The 27,311-nt window shown below is 41.4% G+C and overlaps 2 protein-coding genes across 4 annotated transcripts in view; one reads left to right on the top strand and one right to left on the bottom strand.

The window, feature by feature from the left end:
- The window catches only part of SLC31A1 (solute carrier family 31 member 1), a 40,462-nt gene extending 19,118 nt beyond the window's left edge, over positions 1-21,344 (bottom strand). The window contains exon 1 of the mRNA XM_019454143.2: positions 21,188-21,344. The gene's annotated coding sequence lies outside the window, so the exon portion shown is untranslated. The remainder of the gene's footprint in view (positions 1-21,187) is intronic.
- A 194-nt stretch (positions 21,345-21,538) lies between these two features.
- FKBP15 (FKBP prolyl isomerase family member 15) overlaps positions 21,539-27,311 on the top strand; it is a 56,723-nt gene continuing 50,950 nt past the window's right edge. For 2 of the 3 annotated variants that reach the window (XM_019454122.2, XM_019454120.2), the window contains exon 1: positions 21,540-21,678. In XM_019454122.2, coding sequence (XP_019309667.2) covers positions 21,626-21,678 — 53 coding nt within the window. In that variant the 5' untranslated portion in view covers positions 21,540-21,625. Of the gene's footprint in view, positions 21,679-27,311 lie in introns of all 3 variants that reach the window. The other variant, XM_053908196.1, reaches the window with a different exon arrangement.

The raw sequence follows: 27,311 nt of genomic DNA, 5'->3' as shown, positions 1-27,311 counted from the left end.
GATGAAAAACACCATTTTTATACAGCAAGTTCCTTAAGGACAAGTAAACTTTCTAGTTTCTACCTCCTTACTGCATCTGGAAGAACATTCAACAGACGTTCATTCATTCCCAAAGTACCATCCACGTAGGTTTCAAGATCTACCCCCAGTGAGCCAGATGCAAAAAGACAAGATTCTTGCCTTCATGGGGCTTACTCTAGGAAGAGAAAGCCCTCATTAAGTATGTAAACAAATAATTATGTGTAAGTGTATATAATTACAAATCGTGATATATGAAATGAAGGAAATAAATATGGCACTGCAGCAGAGAACAGAAAGAACCAATTTAGATGGCAGGGGAGAGGCATGTGGAGAGAGAGACAAGCCCTCTCTAAGGAGGTAACCTTCAAACAGACTGATAAATAACTGGAGTTGGGTAGAAAGGTAAGGGAACAGCATCCCGGAGGCAAGAAAAGAATCAAGGGCATTCAAGGTCAGTATGAATAGAACACAGTGAGTCATTTTAAGGGGACTACATTTTATTTGAAGGGCAACGAGCACGGAAGGGATATGATTAGATTTATATTTTAATAGAGTACTTTTGCTGCTGTGTAGAGTAACTGGCCTTTATTTGCTCTTCCCTAACATTTTCTGCTCAAGTTCTTCTGTGAGGTATTCACAGGAAAAAAAAAAAAATCCTTATGGAATCATGGGCTATAATCCTCTGATTTGCCAGAAACCAGAAAGACATCTGTTAAAGCTTTAGAAGGATCAGAAGAACCTTCTAATGTCTGGGTTATAAAATGGTTTGAGGGTCAAAATTGAAGAATATTCTACAAGGACTATCCCGGGTTGTAAGAGCTTTTCAAGTCCCATGCCACCCTTTGTCAATGAGAGTTAAGCTTACAGAATATTGTTAAGAGCCTGAGTTTGGAGCCAGATGGCATTCAAATCCTGGCTTGGTTAATTTCCAGCTGAGTGTCATGGTGACATTTCCTATAAAACTTCCCTGGATCTTTAGGTTATTAGTGGGTACAGTGTACAGAGTATGCTAAAGAGACTGTGTCCAGATTACAATAGTATTTGGATAAATGATTCAAATTTGATAATGTGCTCAATAGAAAAATATGATAAAAGTACACTAAGCTCTCTGCAGGACATGAACGGCAGACTGAGGTACATGGCAAGTACTTAATAGATTTTTAGTGGATTATACAATCTATACTATACATGGAAACCTTCAACAGTGATAGAAACAACTCCATTTTTCACTTATACCTTTTCCAAACATTAGCAACAAATCCAGAATTTATGTGATTCCAGTTTTTAATTGCTCCAATGTTTTGAGGACAGTGGAACACACATTAGACTGAGTCTAAGATCTGGATTCTGGTCCATGCAACTCCATCGCTTTATGTTCTTTCGGATAAAACACCTATGTCCGAGTTTCTCAATTTTGGCATTACTGACATTTGAAGCTGAATAATTTCATTGTTGAATGAGCTGTCCTGTCCATTGTAGTATGTTTAACGGCACCCCTAGCCTTTACTCACCAAATGCCAGTGGCACTGTCCCAGTTGTGACAACTAAAAATGTCTCCAGACATTGCCAAAAGTCCCCCGAGGGGCGAAATCACCCTACCTTTCTGAGAACTACTTTGATCTTGGAGTTTCAGTGTCTCATCCAAAACTCGGGGAAACATAGAAATAACATCTGTTCGCCTTTAGGGTTGTTACGTCATTCAAATGAAATAATGAATGGGAAGAAATACTGAGGGGGAAAAAGACCATATAACATATGTAAAAGCATTATTATTCAGTGCGTTATTATTATTTTGAAGTTTTTACTTCTATTCCACTCAGTTACCATACTGTGTAATACCAGCGTCAGGGGCACAATCAGTGACTCGACACCCACACACAACACCTGGTGCTCATCACAACAAGTGCACTCCTTAATTCCCATCACCTGTTTCACCCACCCTGTCCACCTCCCTTCTGGCATCAGTGAGTTATTATCATGCTGAGTGATCAATAATGAGGCTGAAGAAAACTATTCACATCTTGCTTACAGGATGCATCGTAAGGCTTAGGTTAAGGCTGTTATGCTGTCTAATACACCTTCTAGGCATTCAATAAATATTTGTTGATTGACTCTAAGTCTGGGTCCAATAATCACTTCATTTACTTTTGTGGCATGTTCTTAGGTCATTCTGCTGAGCTACAACAGTGTAGTGTGTTTCCAAACTTAACGGCACTTGAAAGATGGGCCTGGGTTAAACGAGAATGGCTACGCATTTTGCAGATGGAAAATTGAGGTACTCAAGGTTAACAGACTGGCTGAGGTCATCATGTGGCAGTCAGTCTGGTGGCACTCTGCAATTAGAATCCAGATTCTGACCTCTAGCGCTCTATCATTTGTGCCATGGCACTTTCATCCACCCGCCTTGTGTCTCCGTCTCTTAACACAAAGTCAGCTATTCTGCTTTCCAGCTGCAATCCTGGAAAATTGTGATAAGGAAACAGAGTTGCAACTTTTTTTAATTAAAAAAAAAAAAGTTTATTTCTTTATATTGAGAGAGAGTGAGCAGGAGAGGAGCAGAGAGAGAGGAAGAGAGAGGATCTTAAGCAGGCTCTGCACTCTCAGCACAGAGCCAGACCTGAGGAACCGTGAGATCATGACCTGAGCTGAAATCAAAAGTTAGAAGCTTAACCAACTGAGCCACCCAGGCACTCCTGGGGTTGCAGTTTTTAATGAGAGAGGTTTACAAAGAAAAGTGGACCTATTTTTATTGGGAGGCACACGTGGTTATTCCCTGTCTTCGGGGTAAACCAGTGCCAAGTTATCCAAGCGCCTTGCCAAGTCTCTAAGTCCTTGCCCAGTAAGCTGCCCCAGAGGAACTAAGTCTACTGTTAGCTACCCCTAGAGCAGTTGCACTGCTTTCTACTGTGCTACGGCATACAATTTGGGCTAAAGTTGTAACCTACAGTGATCCTGACTGTTCTACCTCTACATGGCTCTAAGTAAGGTGAGAAAAGACTTCTCTCCTTACCTACTTTCTCACCTAAGTAAGGTGAGAAAAGACATAGCCCGAGCTCCAGGCCACATTTCAGCATTCTGTTAAAATTCACGCAATCCCAAAATGCCATCATTCTACTATAGGTTTTCAGTGTCAGAACCAGAACTCTTACAGAATAACTTGTAAGGGCACCTGGGTGGCTCAGTTGGCTAACTGTCTTGACTTCAGCTCAGGTCATGATCTCAGGGTTCAGGAGATCGAGCCCCACACTGGGCTGGGCTCTCTGCTGTCAGCGCAGAGCCTGCTTAGGATCCTGTCTCCCTCTCCTTCTGTCCCTCTCCCGCTCTCTCTCTCTCAAAAATAAACATTAAAAAAAACAACAACAACAACAAAAACTAAGGGGCACCTGCAGGGGCTCAGTGGGTTAAGCGACCTACTCTTGATTTCGGCTCAGATCATGATCTCATGATTTGAGCTCTGTGTCCAGCTCTGTGCTGACAGTGCACAGCCTGCTTGGGTTTCTCCCTTTCTTCCTATCTCTCTCTCTCTGCTCCTCCTGCTCCCTGCCATGTGCTCTCTCTCTCTCTCTCTCTCTCAAAATAAACAAACATGAATAAAGATTTAGAAATAAAATAAAATACCAGATCACCTCTAATTATTATGCCTCTGTACAAGCTTTCAAATGCTGAATATCGTCACAGAGTCATCACTCCCAACCAATCCTCTGGATAAATTGCAGCCACCCTTAATCCTTACCATTATTATAATTTGAAAGAATACTAGAGAGTAAAATCAGGAAATTTTGGTTCTAGCCTAGGTTTTTCCATTATTTCAGGTAATTTAATCTTTATGGGCACAGTTTCCTCAGTAAAGAAAATAACTCATCTTTAGGGCCTATTTCAATTAGAAAAGTTTAGGTATATGTAATATTTTTCAATGAGAAACAAATGCATATCTGTCTTTTCTAGATGCACTGTGAATATTGATATGCTTTAGACATTCTAACATCTCAGTGGCTTTAACACTTATCAAACACATTTCAGAGCATACTGTTCATATCGCCCTGTAACATTTTCCAATTCACCAATCTTAACCATCTCTTCTGAGAGATACCTTGCTGAAGCAGAAACAGTTAAGAGCAAGAGCCCTCTTGGTCTGGGAGTCAGCCTGCTAACTGTTGAAACTCAAAACAAGTTACTGAAACTTTGTGGGATAATAGATCCATAAAAACCAGGAAACAAAATCTCATAATATTTTGAACATCAAAATGTAAAAATACATATGAAAGTGACTGGTACATTAATCACATAGAAAACAGTGTTAATTTCCTCCTAACTCAAGGGTTTCTTTCAGTGTGTCCTAGGACCGCCTGAATCAGAATCATTTAGGATATTTGGCAAAAAATGAAAATTATAGACCCCACTCCAGACTAGTGCATCTTCTCTCAGGGAATGTGCCTCAAGATCTAGACATTTATCAAGCTATATAGGCAATTCTTAACACCCTAAAATCTGAGAACCATAGTTCTGAATTATAGAGATGTATAAAATAGATATATACTACTCAGAATCTAAGGACTGGATGTTTAACAAGTGAGAGCTTAAAGAAAAGAAAGAAAAGAAAAGAAAGCCAAGATTCAACCAGGGACTAAAATAAAGCATTGTTTGTTGTGATATTCCAAAAGGGGAGAGCTAGCCTACCCTCACTTAAAAGGTACACATACCATCACCTAATAATCAAAGAACTTTCTGGGTTAACATTGAATTTAATACCAAATGGCTCATCTTTGGGATTTGAGAGAAGTTTTTCCACCTACTATGTGAATAAAATCTCTGAGTTTCGGATGAAGAGGAATTTATACATCTCTTGTAGTTTTATTTTTCTAGACTAGTTGTGAAATATACTAACTGAACTACTTGAAAGACAAACCTCAAATAGGAAATGCACTGTTTTACTGTCTAAAAACCAAACGAAAACCAAAAATCACCCCCCCAGAAAAAAAAACCAACCCCAAAATACAAACAACAAGACCCACAAAAAAACCAAACCGCCGTGTGAAGAAATTGTTGGATATAGTTCCCAACATGATTAATGAAATTAAGATGGGCTCCCAGGGTCTGTTCCTAACCAACCATTAGCTCCTGCATTGAAACCGGAAACTCTGAGGTCCTGAATAGCCTACCAAAAGCAACCAAAAAAATCATGAGCAGGAAACTGTGGGCAGAAAAGGTATTTTCCCTTTTTTTTTTTATGGTGGCTCTCCAAGTACACAAGGGAGTATAGCCATTCCCCTAACTGGTAAGACTGTACCTACTGGTTGTGGGCCCTTGGGCAAATTACTTAATATCTCTGTCCCTCAGCGTTGGTAAAATCAGGGTAATAAAAGTAGCTACCTCCTAGGATTATTTTAAGGACTGCTATAAGGAGCTCACTAAGGTGACAGCATAGTAAAGAGGGCAAGTTAGCTTCCTCAGAGATAGGGATGTCAGTGGCACTGACCTCATCACAGTGTGCACCCAAACACATAAAACCCTGGAATACTGTATTGTATTACTTTTTCATCTACTGTTCTTGGCATAAGGGCAATTTTCTGTCTTTGATTTGTCTTTCATCCCCTACTCCATAGCTAGTCTTTCTTCCTAACCTTTGCTATTCTCATTTTGGGAGTTTTTGGGGTGAGCTAGTGAATCCTAGCCACTTACCTTCACACACAGGGTCATCCTTCACCTATGTTGAATTGGGTGGGTCAGTAATTGCTTTAATTTGATCCTAATCTGCATCTCTATTCTTTGAATGTCTCAAGGGGCACCTGAGTGGCTCAGTCAGTTAAGCGTCCCTCAGGTCATGATCTCACGGGTTTGTGAGTTCAAGCCCCGCACTGGGCTACGTGCTGACAGCTCAGAGCCTGGAGCCTGCTTTAGACTCTGTCTACTACCCCCCCACCAAATAAATAAATAATAAAAAAAAAATCGGAAAGGTCTCAAATCTTCACACTTCTTTCTCCACGTCTTCTAATTATAATTATAAAAGATACTTTCTACGAGTGGTTTCCCCGCCAAGCAATTAAATTCTCCAACACCAGCTGGGTGTCCTACAATTCAACTGGATTCTGACACTGCGTGGAGACAACATCAGATTCCACAGGTTAAGGGCTTAGTCCTATAAGACTGCCCTCCACGTCAGATGCCAATTACAAACTTAGGTTGTTGCCTGTGTTTCCAAATGGATATAAAATCAAAAGTCTCCACAACCCTTTCTCTTTGGGTTCAGTTAATTTGTTAGAGCAGCCCACAGATCGAACTCAACAGATTACAGATTTATCACAAAGGATATTAATACAAATTACTAGCCTCATGAAGAGAGGGCAAGATCCGGAACAAAGGAGCTTCTGTCCTGGCACATGTAAGCATTCTGGATTCCCAAGCTAAAAGCTCTCTGAACTTTTTTTTTTAAATGGAGGTTCCATGACAGGGGCATGATTGATTAAATGATTGGCCACTGGTGACAACTCGATCTTTAGCCCCATTCCCCTCCTAGGAGATTGGGGGCTGAAAGTCCAATTCTCCAATCATATTGGTTTGCTTCACTGGCAACCAACCTCAGGAGACCTCAGGGCTTTCTAAAAGTTACCTCATTAGAGTTGGATAGAGGCCTGGGAGGAAGGGCAGGCAAGCTGCTGGGTAGGATATAAAGGTAGAGAGAGGATAATATGGTGTGTGGTGGGTCCTTGAAGTTCCAGGAATATTTAGTGTTTTGATTTCACAATCAAAGAAAAACTAAATAAAGTATAATAATTTATTATAAACGTTTTCAATTATCTGCACATTAGACTGAATGGTATAATTAACTCCTATGTACCCACTGCCCAACTTCTACACTTAGCAACTCAAGGCCAGCCTGGTCTCATCTATACCCCATTCATTCCCATGGCCCATATAATTTTGATGCAAATCTTGACTATTATGATATTTTATTCGTATGCATTTCCACATCTCTAAAAGAGGGGGACCTTAGAAAAAAAACAAGAGAAAATACAATACCATTAACTCACCTGAAAAATTAACAATTCTTTATTCATCAAGTGTCCAGTTTGTGTTTGCATTTCCCCAGAGTGTCTTATTCATTTTTTAAGAACATGAACTTTACTTAGAAGGTTAAGTGACTCAAGTTCATGCTCTTGATTTCCTACTAAATTATAGACTGCTAAAAAAGAAGTTACCTCATTATAACATAACACAGGGCACTTATAGCTCTCATCACTTAGGAAATCTCAAGGATTTTAGGAGTTCTGTGCCAGAAATGGGATGCAGACCATATATTTCTTATCATAAATCACAATATCACACTTTAAAAAATGGGTTTTTAAAAAAAATTTTTTAAAATATTTATTCTTTCTGAGAGAGAACCTGAGAGAGTGTGAGCGGGGGAGGGGCAGAAAGAGAGAGAGGGAGACACAGAATCCGAAGCAGGCTCTAGGCTCTGAGCTGTTAGCACAGAGCCTGATGCGGGACTCAAACCCACAGACGGCAAGATCATGACCCGAGCCAAAGTTGGACGCTTAACCGACTGAGCCACCCAGGTACCCCAGAAAACTGTTTATATTTCTATAGTCATTTCACTAAGATTCCGGGAAGGAAAAGAAATGTGCTCAAAATGCCATCTTGAAATGGAAATAGGATACATTATATTTTTACCCATCTCATCTTTTTTACATCCTAATTTAAGAATAGGGAAAGGGTAGTAAGTAATACTGCCCCTTAATTCTAAGCTATAACATAGCACCATACACCTTGTGGTATTTCTGAAACCATAATAAAGTAAACTCTTTTCATGTAGCTAATGGCCCTTTAACAAGCTGTCCAAATAACAGGCAGAAAGAAGCCTAGTGAGGCATCTAGCTTGAGCTACCCAGCAGTAACTTCCCTGGGAGCCTGACATTTAGGAAAGCTTATATTTGAAAAGATGGGACCTACCTGGGGAAGCTGTGTGTTCGGCCCTATCATCCTCTCATCTGTAACTTTAGGAGGTATAGTGTACAAGAGGGCTGAGCTATCTCCTATCCCACAGAGTCTTTAAGTGTTTAAAGCATGGTTCATAGACAAGTTTCTTTATTCTAAAATCAGAATGGTCAAAGGGCACCTGGGTGGCTCAGTTGGTTCAGCGTCCGATTTTGGCTCAGGTAATGATCTCGCGGTTCATAAATTTGAGATCGGGCTCTGTGCTGACAGCTGGGAGCCTGGAGCCTCTTCAGATTCTGTGTCTCCCTCTCTCTCTGCCCCTCCCCCGCTCATTTTCTCTCTCTCTCTCTCTCTCAAAAACAATAAACATCAAAAAATTTAAAAAAGGGGCACCTAGGTGGCTCAGTTGGTTAAGTGTCCAACTTCGGCTCAGGTCATGATCTCACGGTTTGGGAGTTTGAGCCCCACATCAGGCTCTATATTGACAACTGAGTCTGGAGCTTGCTTCAGATTGTTTCTCCCTCTCTCTGCCCCTTCCCCCGCTCATGCTAGCTCTCCAAAAATAAATAAACATTAAAAAATTTTTTCTAAAAAATCAGAGAAGCCAACACTAATCCAATTGCCTCTTCTAAACATATGACTGCATTTATAAGCCAGAGTTTATATTTATCTAATATTCCCTTTTATTTTTATGATTTCATACACATGAGACTTGTGGGAATAAAAAGATACATGTTTATTTTGAGATGAACCTCCTAGGTTATTGCTAGAGTGTGTCTAACTTCACAGCTGCCACTAGTGTGTAGTTAAGTAAATAAGGTCCACATTTTTAACCACAGTACAAAGAATGGCTGTGGGAGCCAGAAGGAATGTGTGTGTAGATTTACCCAAACACACACCCACCCACACATACACCCTTCTTCAAGACAATTTACTCGACCTTTTGCTCCTTCCGGAATCATAATAGGTGTGCTCAGGGGTCGGTTGGAAGGTGTGTCATATATGGGGGTGGGGGAGGGAAGGAGAGATACGGCACCTTGAGAGGGTAGCGGGTAGCAGCACCTTGAGAGGGTAGCGGGATAGAGGCTGGATCACTCAGACATCTACTCAACTCAGTTCAACATTCAATTAGTATTAAGTACCCTCTGCCCCAGGGGCTTTAGAGAATGTTGTGATGACGCCCATGGAGGCTCTAATTGAAACCTACTACCTACAGAACAAATTTCACAAATGGCTTAAGACACCTAGAAAGAGAATGAGATGGAGGTGAGAAATGGAGGGAAGGTTAGTAGGTCCAGTCAAGAAGTATGAGGGGATGACAGAATTTCGATCTGCTTTGTGCCCCTAGCACCTCAGAAAGACATGTGATTGCTAGAGTATCACCTATTTCACAAAATTATCACATTCCACAATCATCAAAAACCTGGGAAGCCGGTGAAAAACATACACCAACAGACAGGTCTCAGTTAGGCTCTCCTTTATCTTTCTACTTTCATTCCCTACATAGACTGTCATAAACAGCTAATCTTCTGAATCCTCTATGAGGTGATGAGGGAGCATAAGGTCAGCTCAGGGCAAAGCACAAGCTTAACAACCGTCCCACTCCCACCCCAGGTGGGATATATAGGACACTCCTCAGGCACCCCTGGCTGCCCAAGAACAAAGGGAAGGAAAGAAAACAAATGGCTCACCGATAGAGATCACAGTCATGCAGGACAGGGGTATCCTTCAGTTTACAAATATCTTAGTAAATTACAAGGAAAAGGCAATCTTATCAATAGCCTAATCTCCAGAAACCTATAGACTCAGTTTCCTAGATTCCTTAATATCACCCTCCCCTCTATAGTGATGAAGGGAACAAAGCCAAGAAGGAAATGGCAGATAAAATTAAATTTCCTTATAACCTGCAGTCCATTGACAAATACTTGAGGTAAACACAGAGTGTAATATTTCTCCAGGAACCCCCTACAGTCATATTGTTAATGCCTTACTAGAGGAAGAACAACCTTAGCTTGATAATAGTAAGGCCTCTGGCTTCTTTGAGTCCTGTTTAGCATATGAAAGTCCTTCTGGGGGAAAAAAAAAAAGCCCTTCTGGAGACCTCCCTTTGGCCTTTACCTCCTCCAACTCCATAGTATATAACCAGTCACTCCTCACAACCCCAGCAGCTCTTTCTTCCCAGGGGTCCTGTCCCGGTGTTTTGGGTTTTAAAAAAAATTTTTTTAAACATTTATTTATTTTTGTGAGTGAGAGAGACAGCATAAGCAGGGGAGGGGCAGAGAGACAGAGACACAGAATCCTAAGCAGGCTCCAGGCTCTGAGCTGTCAGCACAGGGCCCCACCCGGGGCTGTAACTCAGGGACTTCGAGATCATGACCTGAGCTGAAGTTGGACGCTTAAAGGACTGAGCCACCTAGGCACCCCTAGGTGTTTTAATAAAATCACCTTTTTTGCACCAAAGAGGTCCCCAGAATTCTTTCTTGGATGGTAGGTCCAAAACCCCACCACTCCAAAACCCCATCGTAAGTACTGGTAAAAGGTAGTTAGGCAATAGTTCTCTTTTTGTCCTGAGTTTATAACATAACATTGACCTTACAAATTAACTTCTGAGTAATAGCACACTGAACAGCACTAGAGAAATCTATAGGATTGTAATGTAGTAGGTGACTTTTGTCAAGTTTGCAATTCAACATCATTTTGGTAACGTTGCATACTTGGCCTTTACTTGAGATGTAGTCTCTGAATAAAAAGAGATTAAAAATTAAGATGTCTGGGTGCTTGGGTGGCTCAGTTGGTTAAGCGTCTGACTTTGGCTCCAGTCGTGATCTCATGGCTCGTGAGTTCAAGCCCCACATTGGGTTCTGTGCTCACAGCTCAGAGCCTGGAGCCTGCTTCAGATTCTGTGTCTCCTCTCCCTGCCCCCCTCCTGCTCGCACTCTCTCTCAAAAATAAACATTAAAAAAAAATTAAGATGTTTCAAGAAAACGATACCTTCTCATCTCTTTTACTGTTCATTTTCAATTAAAATCTCATAGAATACCAGAACTAGGAGAGTGTTTAATTATCACTCTGATGTACATACCCTTTGAGCCAGCACTTCAAGTTGACCCTTGAAGAACACAGGGGTTGGGGCATCGACCCACAAGCAGGTGAAAATCTGTGTATAACTTTTGATTCCCCCCAAACTTAACTACTAATAGCCTACTGTTGACCGAAAACCTTACTGATAACATAGTCCATTAATATGTTTTATATCTTATATATATTATGTACTGTATCCTTACAATAAAGTAAACTAGAGAAAACAAAGTTTTATTAAGAAAATCATAAGGGAAAATACATTTACAGATCAGTACCATAAAAAATCCACCTGTAAGTGGACTCACATAGTTCAAACCTACCATGTTCAAGGGTCAGCTGTATATATCCTAAAGACACATTGAAACATATGTTAACTGTTATAGGAACAAAGTTATCTGTCAGAGGACTGTGATAGCAAAATATTGAAAATACAATGTAAATAGGGGCGCCAGGGTGGCTCGGTCAGTTAAGAGTCTGACTTCGGCTCAGGTCATGATCTCATTGTTTGTGAGTTTGAACCCCCCATCAGGATGTGTGCCGACAACAGCTCTGAGCCTGGAGCCAGCTTCAGATTATGTCTCCATCTCTGCTCCCCTCCCCTGCTCGCTCTCTGTCTCTTTTTCTCTAACATAAAACATTAAAAAAAATTAAAAAAAAAATACAATGTAAATGTTCATTGATTGGGCACCGATTAAATAAATAAATAATCATATTTCCATAAAATGGAATTACTTTGCAGCCATAAACAACGAGGAAGCTCTTGGGGTGCCTGGGTGGCTCAGTCAGTTAAGTGTCTGACTCTTGGTTTTGGCTCAGGTCATGATCTCATGGTTTGTGAGATGGAGCCCCACCTTGGGTTTTACACTGACAGGGGGAAGCCTGCTTGGGATTCTCTCTTCCTCTCTCTCTCTGACCCTCCCCCACCCCTGCTCTTTCTCTCAAAATAAATAAATAAACTTAAAAAGTATATACATATTATTTGTAAACATCTATACTATCAGGGTACAAGAAAGTGGTAACTAGGTCCCTAGGAGGGGAACTGGTCAGATGTGGGTAAAGAGTAGAAGGAGCGTTTTTCACTAATATCCTTTTATACATTTTGAATTGTCAACCATGTGAATATATTTCCTATTCAAAAATTATCAAGTCCAACTCCCTTATTTTACAGATGGAGAAACCGAGGCCCACGTTAGTAAACAATAACGCTAATATACTCTTTATTCAACTGAATCCGTAATACTTACTTCTCACATAAGGCTTCTGTAACAGCGGTCTAACCACGTACCCTGACCCTCTCATTTCTTCAGATGGTTCTTCAGATGGGAAGCAGCTAAGCAGGAGGGATTTCTGAGCTTTACATATCCTGCTTTAGTGACAAATAACATAGAAGCTCCTGTTTCTATGGCCCACTCTCACCTTTCCGTACATAGAAGATCAAGTGTACAACATTTTTCACAAAGGCCTTTGGCGAAGCTTTTATTTACCTGGTCTGAATAGGACAACTTAAATTTGATATGTCAAGCAAACAAACTGAAAAGGTCTTTTGGTTATGCAATGATACAAGGGCCTAAGTCCAATGGGGAGTGGACCTCCCAGCTACTATACTCCATTTCTCAGATACCCTTTGTTGTTGGCTAAGCCATATCCTGAAATCCAGCAAGCACAAGATGCACCCTTTCATACTCCTCTTACTGGATCCTTGTGTAGTCTTGACACATTTCCAACGTGCTGACCACAAGTGCTTTAGTATGATTTACATAGATTACAGTGTTTTACAGAGAGTGTGGTAAAAGTAGCAAAAACACTGGACTAGACACAGGTGGCCCCGGGCTACAGACGCATGTGCCATACGTTAGCCACATGACATTAAGCAAATCACTCAAGCCAACAAATACTAGTTTATTGCAAAATGGATATAAAAATATACCTACACTCCATCAACTCATAGGGTTGGGAGGATCAAATAAAATATGTCAAAATACTTTTGATTCTAAGTTATAGTAAGGATGAAATCCTATTAGTAATAGCTTGCTTACTCATTAGATGACAAAAACTCTGCAAGGAGATGTCCAAATCACACATACGGCTCACTTCCACGTCACTTAAAGTATATAGCCTCTTGGGGGACCTGGGTGGCTCAGTCGGTTGAGCGCCCAACTTTGGCTCAGGTCACGATCTTATGGTTCGTGAGTTCAAGCCCCACATTGGGCTCACTGCTATCAGTGCAGAGCCCGCGCTTCAGGTCCTCTGTCCCCCTCTCTCTGTCCCTCCCCTGCTTACGTTCTCTCTCTCAAAAATAAATAAACATTAAGAAAAATGTATACAGTCCCTTACAGTTTGATTTAAAGAACACAAGCTAGGTTGTAACTGGTGGCTCAGTGGGTTGAGGATCTGACTCTTGATATCGGCTCAGGTCATGATCTCCCGGTGGTGGGACTGAACCCTGCACTGGGCTCAGCACTGAGCATGCAGCTTGCTTGGGATTCTCTCTCCCTTTCTCTCTGTACCTCCCCTACTTAAAGACTCTCTCTCTCTCTCTCTCTCAAAGTAAATAAACTTAAAAAAATAAAATAAGATAAAAAAGAACACAAGCTAGTCAGATAAACATACATTGGCAAAGCATTGCTTTAACTGCCTTCCTGTTATAATCAAAGGCAAAGGTCCCCCTTGCTTAAATTTTCCTTTTTTTCTTTTTAAGTAGGCTTCCCGCCCAATGTGGGGCTTGAACTCATGACCCTGAGATCAAGAGTCCTATGTTCTACTGACTGAGCCAGACGGGCACCCCTAAATTTTCCTTCGGTTATATTACAAAGGATTTTAATCATCTAGATCATGTTTTTGGTTTGCCTCTGAAGAATACTGGGAATAAATTTGGTGTGAAGCAGAAACTAGAAAGCATCTTAACTGCTACTACTTTACTCCTCCCTCCCTTTAATTAATAAAGGATGATTTAATGAAAATGCACTGAGAGAATGTAAACCAGAAAGAGAAAAGTTGTTTATTACCTCAGATTGAGGTTGCATGGTGTGGTAGAGAAAGTACTGGGCTAGGAATCAGAAGACCTGGGTTCTAGATCTGGCTCTTGGGACTTACTGTATTTGTGACCCTGAGGAACTCACTCACTCATTCATTCATTCAGTATATTGTGTACCTATTGAGTGATGGTACTGTGGTGAACTCTTATCCTCAAGAAGTCCAGTCTGTTGGAGAAGAAATACATACAAACAATAAAAAACAGTAGAAGATGTACTAAGATATAGATCATGCAGAGGGCTGTGTGGGAGCTGATAAAAAGCCATCAGAAAAGGCAGGAGGAAAAAAAAAAGGAAGGAGAGAGGAACAGGGTGGGGGTGGGGGTATACTTAGCATTCCTTTGCCTTTTATTTTATAAACCAAAAGACTAAGTTCCAGGTGCTCTTAAACTGCTTCAAAATTGTGTAAACAGCACATTTTTCACAGCACCTCTACTACCTATTTAGAGAAAAGACTCAACCTGACTAACAAAAAAGGTGCTTTAACGTGTCACTGGTCGCTAGAGTTCTGCTCTCGATAGAGATTCCCTCCAAACCATTTATCCATTTACTTCTGGAATGCAGGTTTCCATGTCAGTATACTGTATTGCATAATGTCCTCAGCCTACAAAAGCAGGTTGTATACAGAAGCCTAGGGCCTTTGTGTAAAAGGAAAAGAGGTAGGGTGGACCCTTCTCAAAGGTTTCCTTCTCTGCAGGGCTTTGCATTCCTAAGGATGGGCCCCTCCTCTGCTTGGGAAGGTCACCTAAATCTGAAATGATATGACTCAAAGCAATGAACTTCAAAAGCATTTCCTTCCCAGTCCCTACTGTAAGATTTCTTTTGGCATAAAAGGCTCATTTTAAAGTATTAAGTATCACACTTTTGATGACTTCTCATACTTAGTCATGATCTACAAAAAACTTCTGATTTTTAAAGTGGCTTTATTATGCTAAAAGCTGCCTGTGGGAGTGCCAGCATCATCAACCTGCCCTCCCTTCTCCCTCCCCATCCCCCAATCGTGCCAGGCTTGCCAACCTTAAATGGCAGTTATCTGGGGGATGCCTGGTCACTGATTTATCTGACATCTTCCACCAGTTCAAGTCATCTTGCCATTGTAAACACTTGCTTTTCCAGTGATAATTATGCCACCTTCTTCTGTTTTGCAGCACTTCAAAAAGGGATCAACGCAGAGCCAAACCAGAACCGGGAGAGGCAAAGAACAAGGTTCAGAGACTCCTAGGAGTATGGCAAAATTGTTCCCTTTAGAGCATTTAGTTTTATTTACAGTCTAGAACCTTTATTTTTCTCATTCAAAACTGAGATTATAATCCGAAGAAAAACTGGACTGAGGTTTTTAACAGCTAATACCCATGCACCCAGTAGTGTTTACCATGCCTTATCTCATTCAGTCCTCGGGTCAACTCCACGTTCCAGGACTGTTAGAAAAATGAAGTGGATACTCATATGGGGCAGAGCTAGAGAGAATTTTACTTTTTACATCATATACTCTTAAACCACTTGAATTTTTTCATATAACTCATGTCATGTAGGATAAATAATCCCATTTCCCACATGGCTAAATACAAACTTATCCCCTTGGCCTTCAAGGTATTAAACAAATATGGCCCTGCTCTCCTTTTCAATCTTAATCCACTACTTCCTGATGTGTTCTGCTGTCCTACAATATTTTTTAAAAATTTTTTAATGTTTATTTTCGAAGAAGAGAGAGACAGAATGTGAGTGGAGGAGGGGCAGAGAGAGAGGGAGACACAGAATGTGAAGCAGGCTCCAGGATCTGAGCTATCAGCACAGAGCCCGACGTGGGGTTCGAACACACATACTGTGAGATCATGACCTGAGTCGAAGTTGGACACTCAACCGATTGAGCCACCCAGGTGCTCCTGCTGTCTTATACTCTTAGCAAACCATCCTCACAGAATTCTCTTAACCAATTTAAATAACACAGTAACCAGGCTATTTTCTTTTCTTTCTTTTTTTTTTTTTTTTAATTTTTTAATGTTTATTTATTTTTGAAGGAGAGAGAGACAGAGCATGAGCGGGGGAGGGGGAGAGAGAGAGGGAGACATGGAATCCTAACCGGGCTCCAGGCTCTGGGCTGTCAGCACAGAGCTTAACGTAGGGCTTGAACTCAGGAACCACCAGATCATGACCTGAGCTGAAGTCAGATGCTTAACTGAGCCACCCACGTGCCCCTTGGCTATTTTCTAATATCATGGGATTCCCTTAGGGAATTTGTGTGCTTATCAAGAGTATCAGGTATGTTTGTTAATGAATCAACTGGGGGCCTTGGGTAGTTCAGTTAAGCATCCGGCTTCAGCTCTGGTCATGATCTCACAGTGGGTGGGTTGGAGCCTGCATCAGGCTGTCTCCGGCTCTGCACTGACAGCTCAGAGACTCGAGCCTGCTTCAGATTCTCTGTCTCCCTCTCTCTGTCCCTCCGCCACTGGCATGTGAGCATAGTCTCTCTCCAAAAATAAATAAACATTAATAAAAAAAAAAGAAATCAACTTATGCCAATTGTGTTTACTGTTATAAGAATATAATTTAATAACGTATTATGTAAAGCAATTAAATGTAAGTGAGAAGAGGAAAACAACAGCAGCAGCTAATATTTTCTTACTACCTACCAGATGCTGTTCTAAGTGCTCCACATGAATTGACTCATACAATCTTCACAAGATCCCTAGAGACTGGATACTGTCACTGTCCCTTTTTTCCAAAGGAGAAAACCAAGCAACTTGCTCAAGGACTGCATAACTAATAAACGGCGAAACAATTTGGCTCCAGACATTAAGAGTTTAGCTACTATACTACATAGACTCTCTGGTAGTTACTTCTATGAAAACCAAGTTGAAAGCTTTGCAAAGACTAGATAAAGATGAGTCACAGAGATACAGACAACTGTACTTTGTAAGTCAAAGTAGCCATAGATAATATGGCAACAAATAAGCATGGCTGTGTTCCAATGACACTATTTCCAGAAACAGAGGGCTAGGACAAGATTTGGCCGCCATGCTATAGTTTGCAGATCTCTGGGACCCATACCCTAAGAAAAGGCTTATTTTATGAAAACTATTAAATGTTTCTGTTGTTGTTATTGTTTTCTTAAGTAGGGTCCACGCACAATGAGGGGCTTGAACTCGTGATCCTGAGATCAAGAGTTGGGTGCTCTATGGGCTGAGCCATCCAGGTGTCCCAAGAAAAGCCTTATTCTTTTTTATTTATTTACTTATTTTGAGAGAAAGAGAGGGCATGTACAAGCAGGTGTGCACAGGAGGGGCAGAGAGAATCCCAAGCAGGTAACACATTGTCAGCCTGGAAACAGCTTATTTTAAAGAATGGCAAAAAGATGTTTATGCTTTAAGTTAAAATTAAATGTTTAAGATCTGTGTGTAACTAATATCTGAATGATTCCTTGTTTTAACTTATTTTTGTTGTTGGCCAACTATTGGCCCTAACTGCGTCAGATAAAAGGGCAACTCTTGTGCCATAAGAAATTTGTGACTTCTAGGTTCGAGATCGAGCCTGCACTGACAGAGCTTGGGACTCTCTCTCTCTCTGCCCCTTCCCTGCTTACGCTCAGTCTCTCAAAATAAATAAATAAACATGAAAAAAAAATTTACAAAAAAAGGAAAGAAAGAAATAAAGAGAAAAAGAAAGAAAGAAAAAGAAAAAGAAATTCGTGCCTTCTTTCCTGCCTTTTTGCTTTTGCCAAAGCCACCCCCTCAACCTGGAAAACCTTACTTTCTCATTTCACTAGGAACCACCCCAGTCATCTTCAAAGGCCATTATCTAGACCCACAAACTCCACCAAACCAGATATGATCTCTTCTTCCTTTGAAATCCCACAATAATTAATTTCTACTTATGGGACTTACTTTGCTATGTCTTCTCAATTATTTGTATACTTCAATTATCCCCGCTATTCAACCATAAGCACTTTGAGGGCAATGACTTATTCGTTTTCCTATTCCTTGCCCATACCCAGCACAGGGCCTTACACATAGAAGGTTTTCAGATATTTCTTGAATTGGGTTCTGACATTCTTCTGTTTTCAGTGACTGAACAGAAAGAACACTATACCAACTCCCCCAAACCTATATTCAATTCATATCACTATCACCACACCTATGATCTAACCTGGTTATAACTTTAAACATTAATAGTTTTTATAGTTTAATATTTACAATGCATTCACTAGTAGACTAGTATGGGTGTGCTTATATACAAGAATTATCATCTCTATGGCAAAATTACTGAGAATTTGAAAGGAATTGTTAAAATTGCCACTTCCTAGCTAATCTTCAGGGGTCAATCCATTTTATAAATACACCTAAAAACTGTGTACTTAAAACAAACAAAAATGCTTAATTCACACTTGAGATGAGGGTTGTGCTTTACTTACCTCTGCATCCTCAATAGTACTTAATAGATGTCTGGGTCTAATTCACTCCCAAAGTGTTTAGGGAGTCTGGCCCAAGCTCAGAGTGAGTTAGAAGGGCTGGGATGGGAATTCAGGTTTCTTGATTCCTGGTCCAATATTCCAGTTCAGGAAGACAGTGGCTTTTTAGTGTACCCAATCTTACTGAGGACGCCTTACCATTATCTTCCCCTTTCTCATACAGCTGATCAGAACTAGCAGCTGTGTTCCCACAATGGTGACCTAGGCATGCATGTTTGTGGTGTCTCAAAAATGTTGATCCAGATTTTATGTTCCTGCCTATCTAAAAAGGCTACTTAAGTACCCTGCATGAAAACATTCCCAACTCAAGAATTCAAGATAAGCACTCAAATGATCCTTTAGCATTAAAAAAAAAATGTTTATTTTTAAGAGACAGGGAGAACTAGTGCGTGTGAGTTGGGGAGGGGCAGAGAGATAGAGAGGGAGACAGAGGATTCAAAGTGGGCTCCTCAGACGGCTGTGAGCAGGATGCAGGGCTCAAACTCACAAACAGTGAGATCATGACTTGAGCTGAAGTCAGCTGCTCAACCGACTGAGTCACCCAGGTGTCCCAATCCTTTAGCATTTTTTAAAAGCACTATTCAAGGGTGCCTGGGTGGCCCAGTTGGTTTGAGCTTCTGGCTCTTGATATCTGGATTCTTCTCCTTCTGCCCTCCCCCACTAGCCATCTTTCTCTCTCAAAATAAATAAACATTAAAAAAGAAATAAAACACTATTCTGATGTTTCAGTGCTGGAATGACAATGATCAGTACGAGGAAGAGGAATTAGAAAGAGCTATGTAAATTACTTATGCATTTCATTCTTTCTTTCCCTGAGAGATAGCCAAGTTCATATTCTAAACAGAGCTATGGCAAAGGGTTCCAGTTCTAGTGCTTAGGTTCCAGTGGCATCATTGTTTTCACACTGTCAGCCTTCACTGCTTTAACCATCTTAATCTTTAAAATAAACACAGGAAGCAGACCACAGCCCCATCCCTCGGTTTAACAAAGGAATCCTAACAAAAATTAGTAACACATAATATTTCTAGCTATTCTATTTCCCTCTTTCCCCTCCCCTAGAGCTTTAAACAATAGTAAAATCATCTTCAATTACCAAAAGAGACTAAGCAACCCTGACTGTTCATAGCTAGTACAACATATCTATCTTTCTGGAAGGCAAGAGTCATTGCTGGGCTCACTGGGTCCCACGTGCAAAAAATCCTAAGAGCATAAGTTAAGGAATGGGAACAAGGATGAATTCCATTACTCACTGTAACAAAGAATAAGAAACCATTATTGCCAAGAGGGTACAGTACTCTGTGGCACAGGTGACCTCAAGATGAATAAAACTGTCCCTGCCCTTGAGGAGCTCACACTTTAGTACAAGTACACAAACTATAATAAAAAGCAGAACCAGGGAAGTACCAAGAGGTGGGAAGTTCTCTAGGAGGTGAATCACTATCAATCACTTCACTTCAGTATCATGTTAACAGACTAAAACTTTCAGGTAAGGGACACTTGTTATACTAAACTGTTTGGGAGAAGCCCTGAGTGAAAGAGATCTATGGAAACGGATGCTATGCTACAGAGGCATCTGGGTGGCTCAGTCAGTTAAGTGTCTGATTGTTGGTTTTGGCCCAGGTCATATCTCAGTTCTTGAGTTTCAGCCCTGCATTGGGCTTTGCGCTGACAGTGTGGAGCCTGCTTGGGATTCTCTTTGTCCCTCCTGCGCTCTCTCTCTCAGAATAAACTTTAAAAAACTGTTTAAGAAACGGACGCTACGTTATCTGCTTATCTACACCTTGGCTAAATCAGGCCTAACCAGAGATGGTTTCAGTAACTCTACCAGGTTAGTCAAAGAAACACTTACATAAGACACAGAGAGGGTGGAAACTGAAGAAAGAGAAGTCCCCAACAACTGATGTTGACTTAGGTCTGTGGCAAGAAGACGAAGCAAAACCCAGACCAAGACTGGGACTGGGATTTTTGCACTTCTAAAGTTTTCTCCTTTCCAACACTCACCCCCAGAATATCCCAGCTCTTCTGCACCTCACTTGCATCGAGAGGGGAATTCTCTAAAGATGTATGCCTCAGTCCAGCAATGAGCACTCCGTAAAGGTGCACAGTGCTTAAAACCTGATAAGGTTCTTGCTCACCCATCAGCTTGCTAACTCCTGAACCAAGAGAGGAGGAGGGATCCAGCCCCAGTCTGCCTGCCCTTTACTCTGTGTGACCTAGGACTAGTCATCCAAGCGTTTATTACTCCGTTTCCCTATTGCAAATTCTGGGATTATGAGGGGACTGGGATTGAATTCGATGACCTCTGAGGTCTAAAAGCTTCTTGACCAAGCCGGCACATGGAATTAGTGGACAAACAGCCCGTTGAATAAACAGTGAGGACGGCCACAGGGCACAAGCGTTAGGGACGTCAAGCCCGTTTTATAGACGGGGAAAGTGAGGCACCGAACACCCTGCCCCAAGGTCACTCTCCCTATGTCACTGTGGGGCCTGACCGAAAGCGCAGTTCTCCAGTCTGCCAGTCTCGGGCCCTTTCTCCTTTCACAGAGCGGATTAGAGTCGCATGGAGGGTCCTTGTCCTGGAGGCGAAAGGGCTGTTCCTGTGCCAAAGGTGGGAGAGGGCGGGGGTGGGGGGGTGGGGGGGTGGGTTGCTTACCTTCCAGATCCAGTCTTGCCACCGGCACCTCCCTCTTGGAACCTTAACCCGTCACCAATCGCACGACTCTTCGGAAGCCCCCTCCACTTATGCCCGGCTCGACGTGTCCACGGCAGCCACCGAGGCCGCGGATTCCTGCCCCTGCCCCGCCCCCTGCCTCGTTGGCCAATCCCTGTGCAGGATTTTGGAGCTCCCGCGGATTTCACCGCCTCTGCAGGCTGGAGAAGCTTTACGTCACTGGCGCGCGTGCCTGCGAGGCCCTCCCATTTGCCTTTCCCCCACCTTCTCCAGACCTTAGGCCCCTCCCGGCCGATCAACCGTGCGAGAGTTCGTCCTGCCGGAAAGCAGCACGCCGCCGCGGCATTTCACGACGTCAGCGGGGAAAGGCCCCGAAAACCTTCCGACCTCCCCCCTTGCGGCTGGGTGAAAGGCACCGCGATGTTCGGTGCGGGAGACGAAGACGACACCGACTTCCTCTCGCCTAGCGGCGGGTGAGTGACTGAGAAGCGTGGGACCGAGGGCGTGGCTGAGAGAACCGGGCAAATGGTTGGAGGGGTCGCTCTCAGACTTCTTCCCTACTTCCGGGTCCAGACCCCTGCCACATTCCGGTGCTCTACAGGTTTCAGAATCCCGGCAGAGTTCGAAACTGCGCTGTATCTGTCCACCTCGATTCTGGACCCGGCATGTCCCGTGGCACTCAGTATGGCCCTAGGGTTCGCCTTTTGCTTTGTGGGTCAGTTTCTCCTTCTGTGAAATGGATTACTGATGAGAACATCTGCCTCAGGGTTTTTATAGGAGTCAGTTGAGGTCGATATGATCCTTTCTGTTCCCCGGGGACAAGGCAGTGACACTTCAGAATTGGCCCTTCTGGGTCAGCTGCAGCATCCTTCAAGGCCCAGCTCAGATGGCACCTTTTGGTCCTTTCGCTACAGACCCAAGCAGAATGCATTGCTTTCTCTTCCTTATTCCCACAGCTAGGCTGATTACCTCCATTCTTGCAACACCGAACCTATTAGATTATGAACCCTGACGGAACAGGGACTGCTTAGGTCGTTCATCTGTGTCTAGCGCTCAGCGCTGTGCGTAGTGTGTGCTCCGTCAGTGCCTGTTGAATGAATGATAGTTGTGAAATTGCACTCTAAAGCTTAAAACCAGTATAAGAGACAGCGGTTGCTATTCCCTGTCCCCAGTCATTGTGTCTGTTAGCCTGGGGCACAAGTCTTCACGTGGCAGGATTTTGTCTGTTCTGATAATCAGTTTAGCCTTTTCCCTCAGGTTGTGTCAGTAGACCGCTTGACCTTTGAAAGTGAGCTGCCAGTCCTGATCCTTGAAGAGCCTTTTTTGAACACATGTTTAACAAATTTAAGAATGTACAGAGAATGATGAATACATCAACATACACCCCTCATCTTACTGACTACTAACAGATTAAGCTTCTGTGCCTGCTCTCAAGATGCTTCTACTCCTGTTGGAGAGTTCAGTACAAGAATGACCATAAAATGACTCTGGCTGTCTTGGTCTTCCATAGGATCTTTTGACTTACTCTGTGACTGAATTTGTATTACCTACTCTTAAGTCCTTTCTTCACCCTCACCACCCCATTCCACCCTTGCTTTCACTTTGAATGGCCCACATCCACTGAGTTCCACTTTGGGTTCTTTCAGTTACTCAGTTATTTTAAGAGTTAAGCAATGCTTTGAGGGGCGCCTAGGTGGCTCAGTTGGTTAAGCGTCCAAGTTCGGCTCATGTCATGATCTCATGGTCCGTGAGTTCAAGCCCTGCATCAGGCTCTGCTGACAGCTAGGATCCTGGAACTTGCTTCAGAATCTGTTTCTCCCTCCGTGCCCCTTCCCTGCTCACGCTCTGTCCATCTCTCTCTCTTTCTCTCAAAATAAATAAACATTAAAAAAAAAAAAAAAGAGTTAAGCAATGCTTTGGTTCCTTTTTCCCTATTCTACCTAAAACACTAAAATTTCTACATAGTCCAGGCAGTTGCTGTTGACATAGTCAGCTTTTTGATTTAGGCCTAACTCACCTATTTAAAACAAACAAAAAAAAACCCATTAGATGAGCTAGCAATTAGATCCAGTTAAAAAATAACAAGATGAACCCAATTTAAAAGAGCAAAAGATTTGAATAGATATTTCTCCAAAGAAGATGTACAAATTGACAATAAGTATGTAAGAAGATGCTCAACATCATTAGTTATTAGGGAAATGCAAATCAAAATCACAACAAGATACCACTAAGACAATAATGGGCCGGTAAGCATGTAGGGAAATAAGAACTAAATATGGGGAGAACTTACTTTGCATGGTAGTGAGTTACTGTAAATATGGCCATGCAAGCTGAAACTGTACAAAGCAAGCTTAATAATCAATGGGAAAGATTATAATTGTTTCACAGCCCTTAAAATTTTTGGTTGAAACAAACTGTTGGTACATTGAGATTTAGTGTTTTATTTCTTTTTAAAAAAAAACTTATCAATAAAAAAAGTCAAGTGCTTGACTTCTCTTTGTATAACTTATGATATGGAGTGAGCATTTTTTCTGTTTTGGGAAGTTGTCATATTTCTAAGTTTGGATCAGCTTCTGATATTTTATCCTTTGTGTTTTCAATGTTGTAAAATACTTGTAAGAGTTCCTTTAATGTGAAGTTTTTGCCTTGTCATTTATTCTAGGACATTTGTCATAACCACTTATTTATATTGATGTTTGCCTTCATTAAATTCCTCCGACTCTATATCTAGAGTCTCTCAAACAGCAGTGGTGTCAATTCCTCAGTTTACATTTCTTCTATAACTTCGTTTATATATGACCCAAATTTCACTGCCAGCATTATCATGTTAGTTTCTGTGCTGCACTTTTATCTTTGTTGGCCAATTCCCTCTTTTGAGTATCTATTTTTGTAAAATGTCGCATAAGTTTATCACTGGGGAGACAAGACAGCACAAGCACATGCTTTGCTCTTTGTCTCTTGAACTGGAAAACAGGTGTGCAATATCCAGTCACCAACAGACTGAAAGAAATGACACTCTTGGTCACTGATCATACGTGTGTCTGTCGTGTAGTGATCTGTGGACTGAAGAGCTAGCTGCAAAGTTTGCACTTTATGCATTTACTTACAGTTAATATACCTTTATAAGTGAAATTTGCACTGTGCTGTTGAGGGACGAGTATTAGTTTAATTAAGACATACTAACTGAAGATGCTGCATGTAGGAACTGTGTAAGCTGAGGGCTTCTTGTAGTAGAGCAGCAACTTCCATAAAGCGAAACTACAAGATATAAAAGGACAAATAGACACATTAATAAAGAAGACTGTAACAAACATCTCCCAAACCTAGAATAAGTGGATAAAAAAACTAGTAAGGATATATTTTTTAAAAGAGGGAAAGAGCCTTTTGAATCAGTATTTAAAAAAAGTTTCTTTTTAATATTTTATTTATTTTTTTAAATTTTATTATTTTTTTAAATGCTTATTTATTTTTGAAGGAGAGAGAGACAGGGTGTGAGTGGGGGAGGGGCAGAGAGCGAGGGAGACACAGAATGTGAAGCAGGCTCCAGGCTCCGAGCTGTCAGCACAGAGCCCGACGTGGCGCTCGAACCCATGAGCTGTGAGATCATGACCTGAGCCGAAGTCGGACGCTCAACCGACTGAGCCACCCAGGCGCCCTTAAGATTTTATTTTTAAGTAATCTTTACACCCAAAATGGGGCTCAAACTCCTAACCCCGAGATCAAGAGTCACATGCTCTATCAACTGAGCCAGCCAGGTGCCCCTATAAGAGATACTTTAAATTCACATTCTTCACTAGGTGAAAATATTGGGGAGAAGTCTATAAACGAATGTTAGAGCTCCCAACTTTTATGCAGTGAGCAGTCTGCTACTGACTGAAAAGGACAGGATAAAAACAGTCATGTGCTCTTTGCCAGATTGCTGGCCGGAGATAGTTCTTGGTGGCTCAGCTGTGCTGCTTTTCTGAGTAGGCCCATCAAGGACATGAAACATTTTAGTTCTGGGCATTTATCTATGCTCTTAAACGTAGACAGCAGCTAACTGAATGATAAAAGACTTAGTAAACAAAGTTGTGCATATAACTTATTTTTATTCCCAGTAATAACCAGAAAAAACAAATCAAATTTAAGATTGAGAATATCGTAAGTTTTCCCAGAAGTCTCTGATTTATCTATTCCTTCTTTGTTTTTTCCTGAGGAAGTAGAACATATGACAGTGGGTATTGCAGTTGCTTTCCACTTCCTCTTATAACTGTAGTTTGCTGTAAATATACTTGCTTATTAATTTTCATGTATTTTGACTTGCCTTGATTCCATTTAGGATATTCAGGCCTGGTAGAAGCGGGAGCATTAGTGTCTTGGATGGCTGTCAAGATGATTGATAATCTGTGTTCCAGTTTCCAGGCCTCTTCAAACCCATGCTTAACCTAGAAGTAGTAATCAGGAAGCTTGCCTTTTTTTTTTTTTTTTTTTTTTGGCTCTTTTCCTACCATGGTGACTTTGAAATGAAGAAATGTGTGAGTGTCTGCTTAAGTGTATGGTACTTCACTTCATCCAATACAGATAGGAATAAGGCACAATTCTTGCCCCTAGGAAACTCCCAGTTTAGTAGTGGAATAAAACCAATCCAGTAAAAATAATCACAAAGCATTTTTAAGAGGCCAGTTATGTAAATACTTGTTTTTATGTAATATATGTTTTAGACTATATAAAAGGTATATGTAGGCAAATCTGATTAGCATAGTAATGAGAAGCCACCAGTGTAGAGGTAGAAAAAAGAGAAATCTAGGGGCACCTGGGTGGCTCCATTGGTTGAGCATCCAACGTCGGCTCAGGTCATGATCTTGCGGTTTGTGAGTTTGAGCTCCACATTGAACTCTGTGCTGACAGCTCAGAGCCTGGAGCCTGCTTCAGAGTCTGTGGCTCCTCTCTCTCTGCCCCTCCCCTGCTCGTACTCTCTCAAAAATAAATAAACATTAAAAAAATGCATAAAAAAAGGTAAATATGGAACTTGATTATCAGAAAGTATTTTAGGTTCTGTAAAGGATACAGAAAAGTCTAGATTCTAATGTTGATTCTGCCCCCAGTGAGGAGTGTAACTTTAGACAAATCACTTCTCATCTTTGGTTCTCCATACCCTAGTCTATTAAATATTAGGCTTGCCCTAGGTGATCTTTGAGACCTTTTCCAGTTCTATATTTTTGTATTTATGCTAATAGCGTTTTATAGTTACAGGTCAGTTTGTGCCCTGATTGAGCATGCTTTCTCCCTTACAGGGGTATCTGAGTTCAAATTACATTTTAAATATATATATATTTTAAGTTTATTTATTTATTCTTGAGAGAGAAAGGTGGGGGAAGGGCAGAGAGGAAGAGAGAACCCCAAGCAGGTTCCATGCTAACAGCGCAGAGCCTGACATGGGACTTGAACCCACGAACCCTGAGATCATAACCGAAATGAAGAGTCAGACACTTAACTGACAGACACCCTCAAGCAACATTTTTAGGTAACAGGAAATATGCACATGTGTCTAAAATACATACTCTATGCCAGGTACCATACTAAGTATAAATATACATTATCATATTTACTTCTCCCCACCGATCAATTAGGTGGTTTTTACTATTATACCCATTTTACACATGGAAAATTAAGGGTCAGAGAGGTGAGTTGCCCAGGATCACATAACTATAAAGTGAAAGAGCCTGGATTTGAAATCAGGCAATCAGATTTCTACTAGACTGCCATGTGCCCATTATGATTATTGTAAAAGTAGGTGTTTGATGCCATAGTTCATAAAAGAAATACTTTAACAGGGGCGCCTGGGTGGCTTGGTCGGTTAAGCGTCCGACTTCGGCTCAGGTCATGATCTCACGGTCCGTGAGTTTGAGCCCCGCATCAGGCTCTGTGCTGACAGCTCAGAGCCTGGAGCCTGTTTCAGATTCTGTGTCTCCCTCTCTCTCTGCTCCTCCCCTGTTCATGCTCTGTCTCTCTCTGTCTCAAAAATAAAAATAAACGTTAAAAAAAAAATTAAAAAAAAAAAAAAGAAATACTTTAACAACAAAAAAATCCCTTTTTATTAAAATATATTAATATAGTATAACTGCTG

The sequence above is a fragment of the Panthera pardus genome, unplaced genomic scaffold (genome assembly GCF_024362965.1).
Source record: "Panthera pardus isolate Hobbes unplaced genomic scaffold, ASM2436296v1 HiC_scaffold_20, whole genome shotgun sequence".
Taxonomy (NCBI): Eukaryota; Metazoa; Chordata; class Mammalia; order Carnivora; family Felidae; genus Panthera; species Panthera pardus.
The sequence above is the reverse complement of the archived record's forward strand: the minus strand, read 5'-3'. Positions and strand labels throughout refer to the sequence as shown.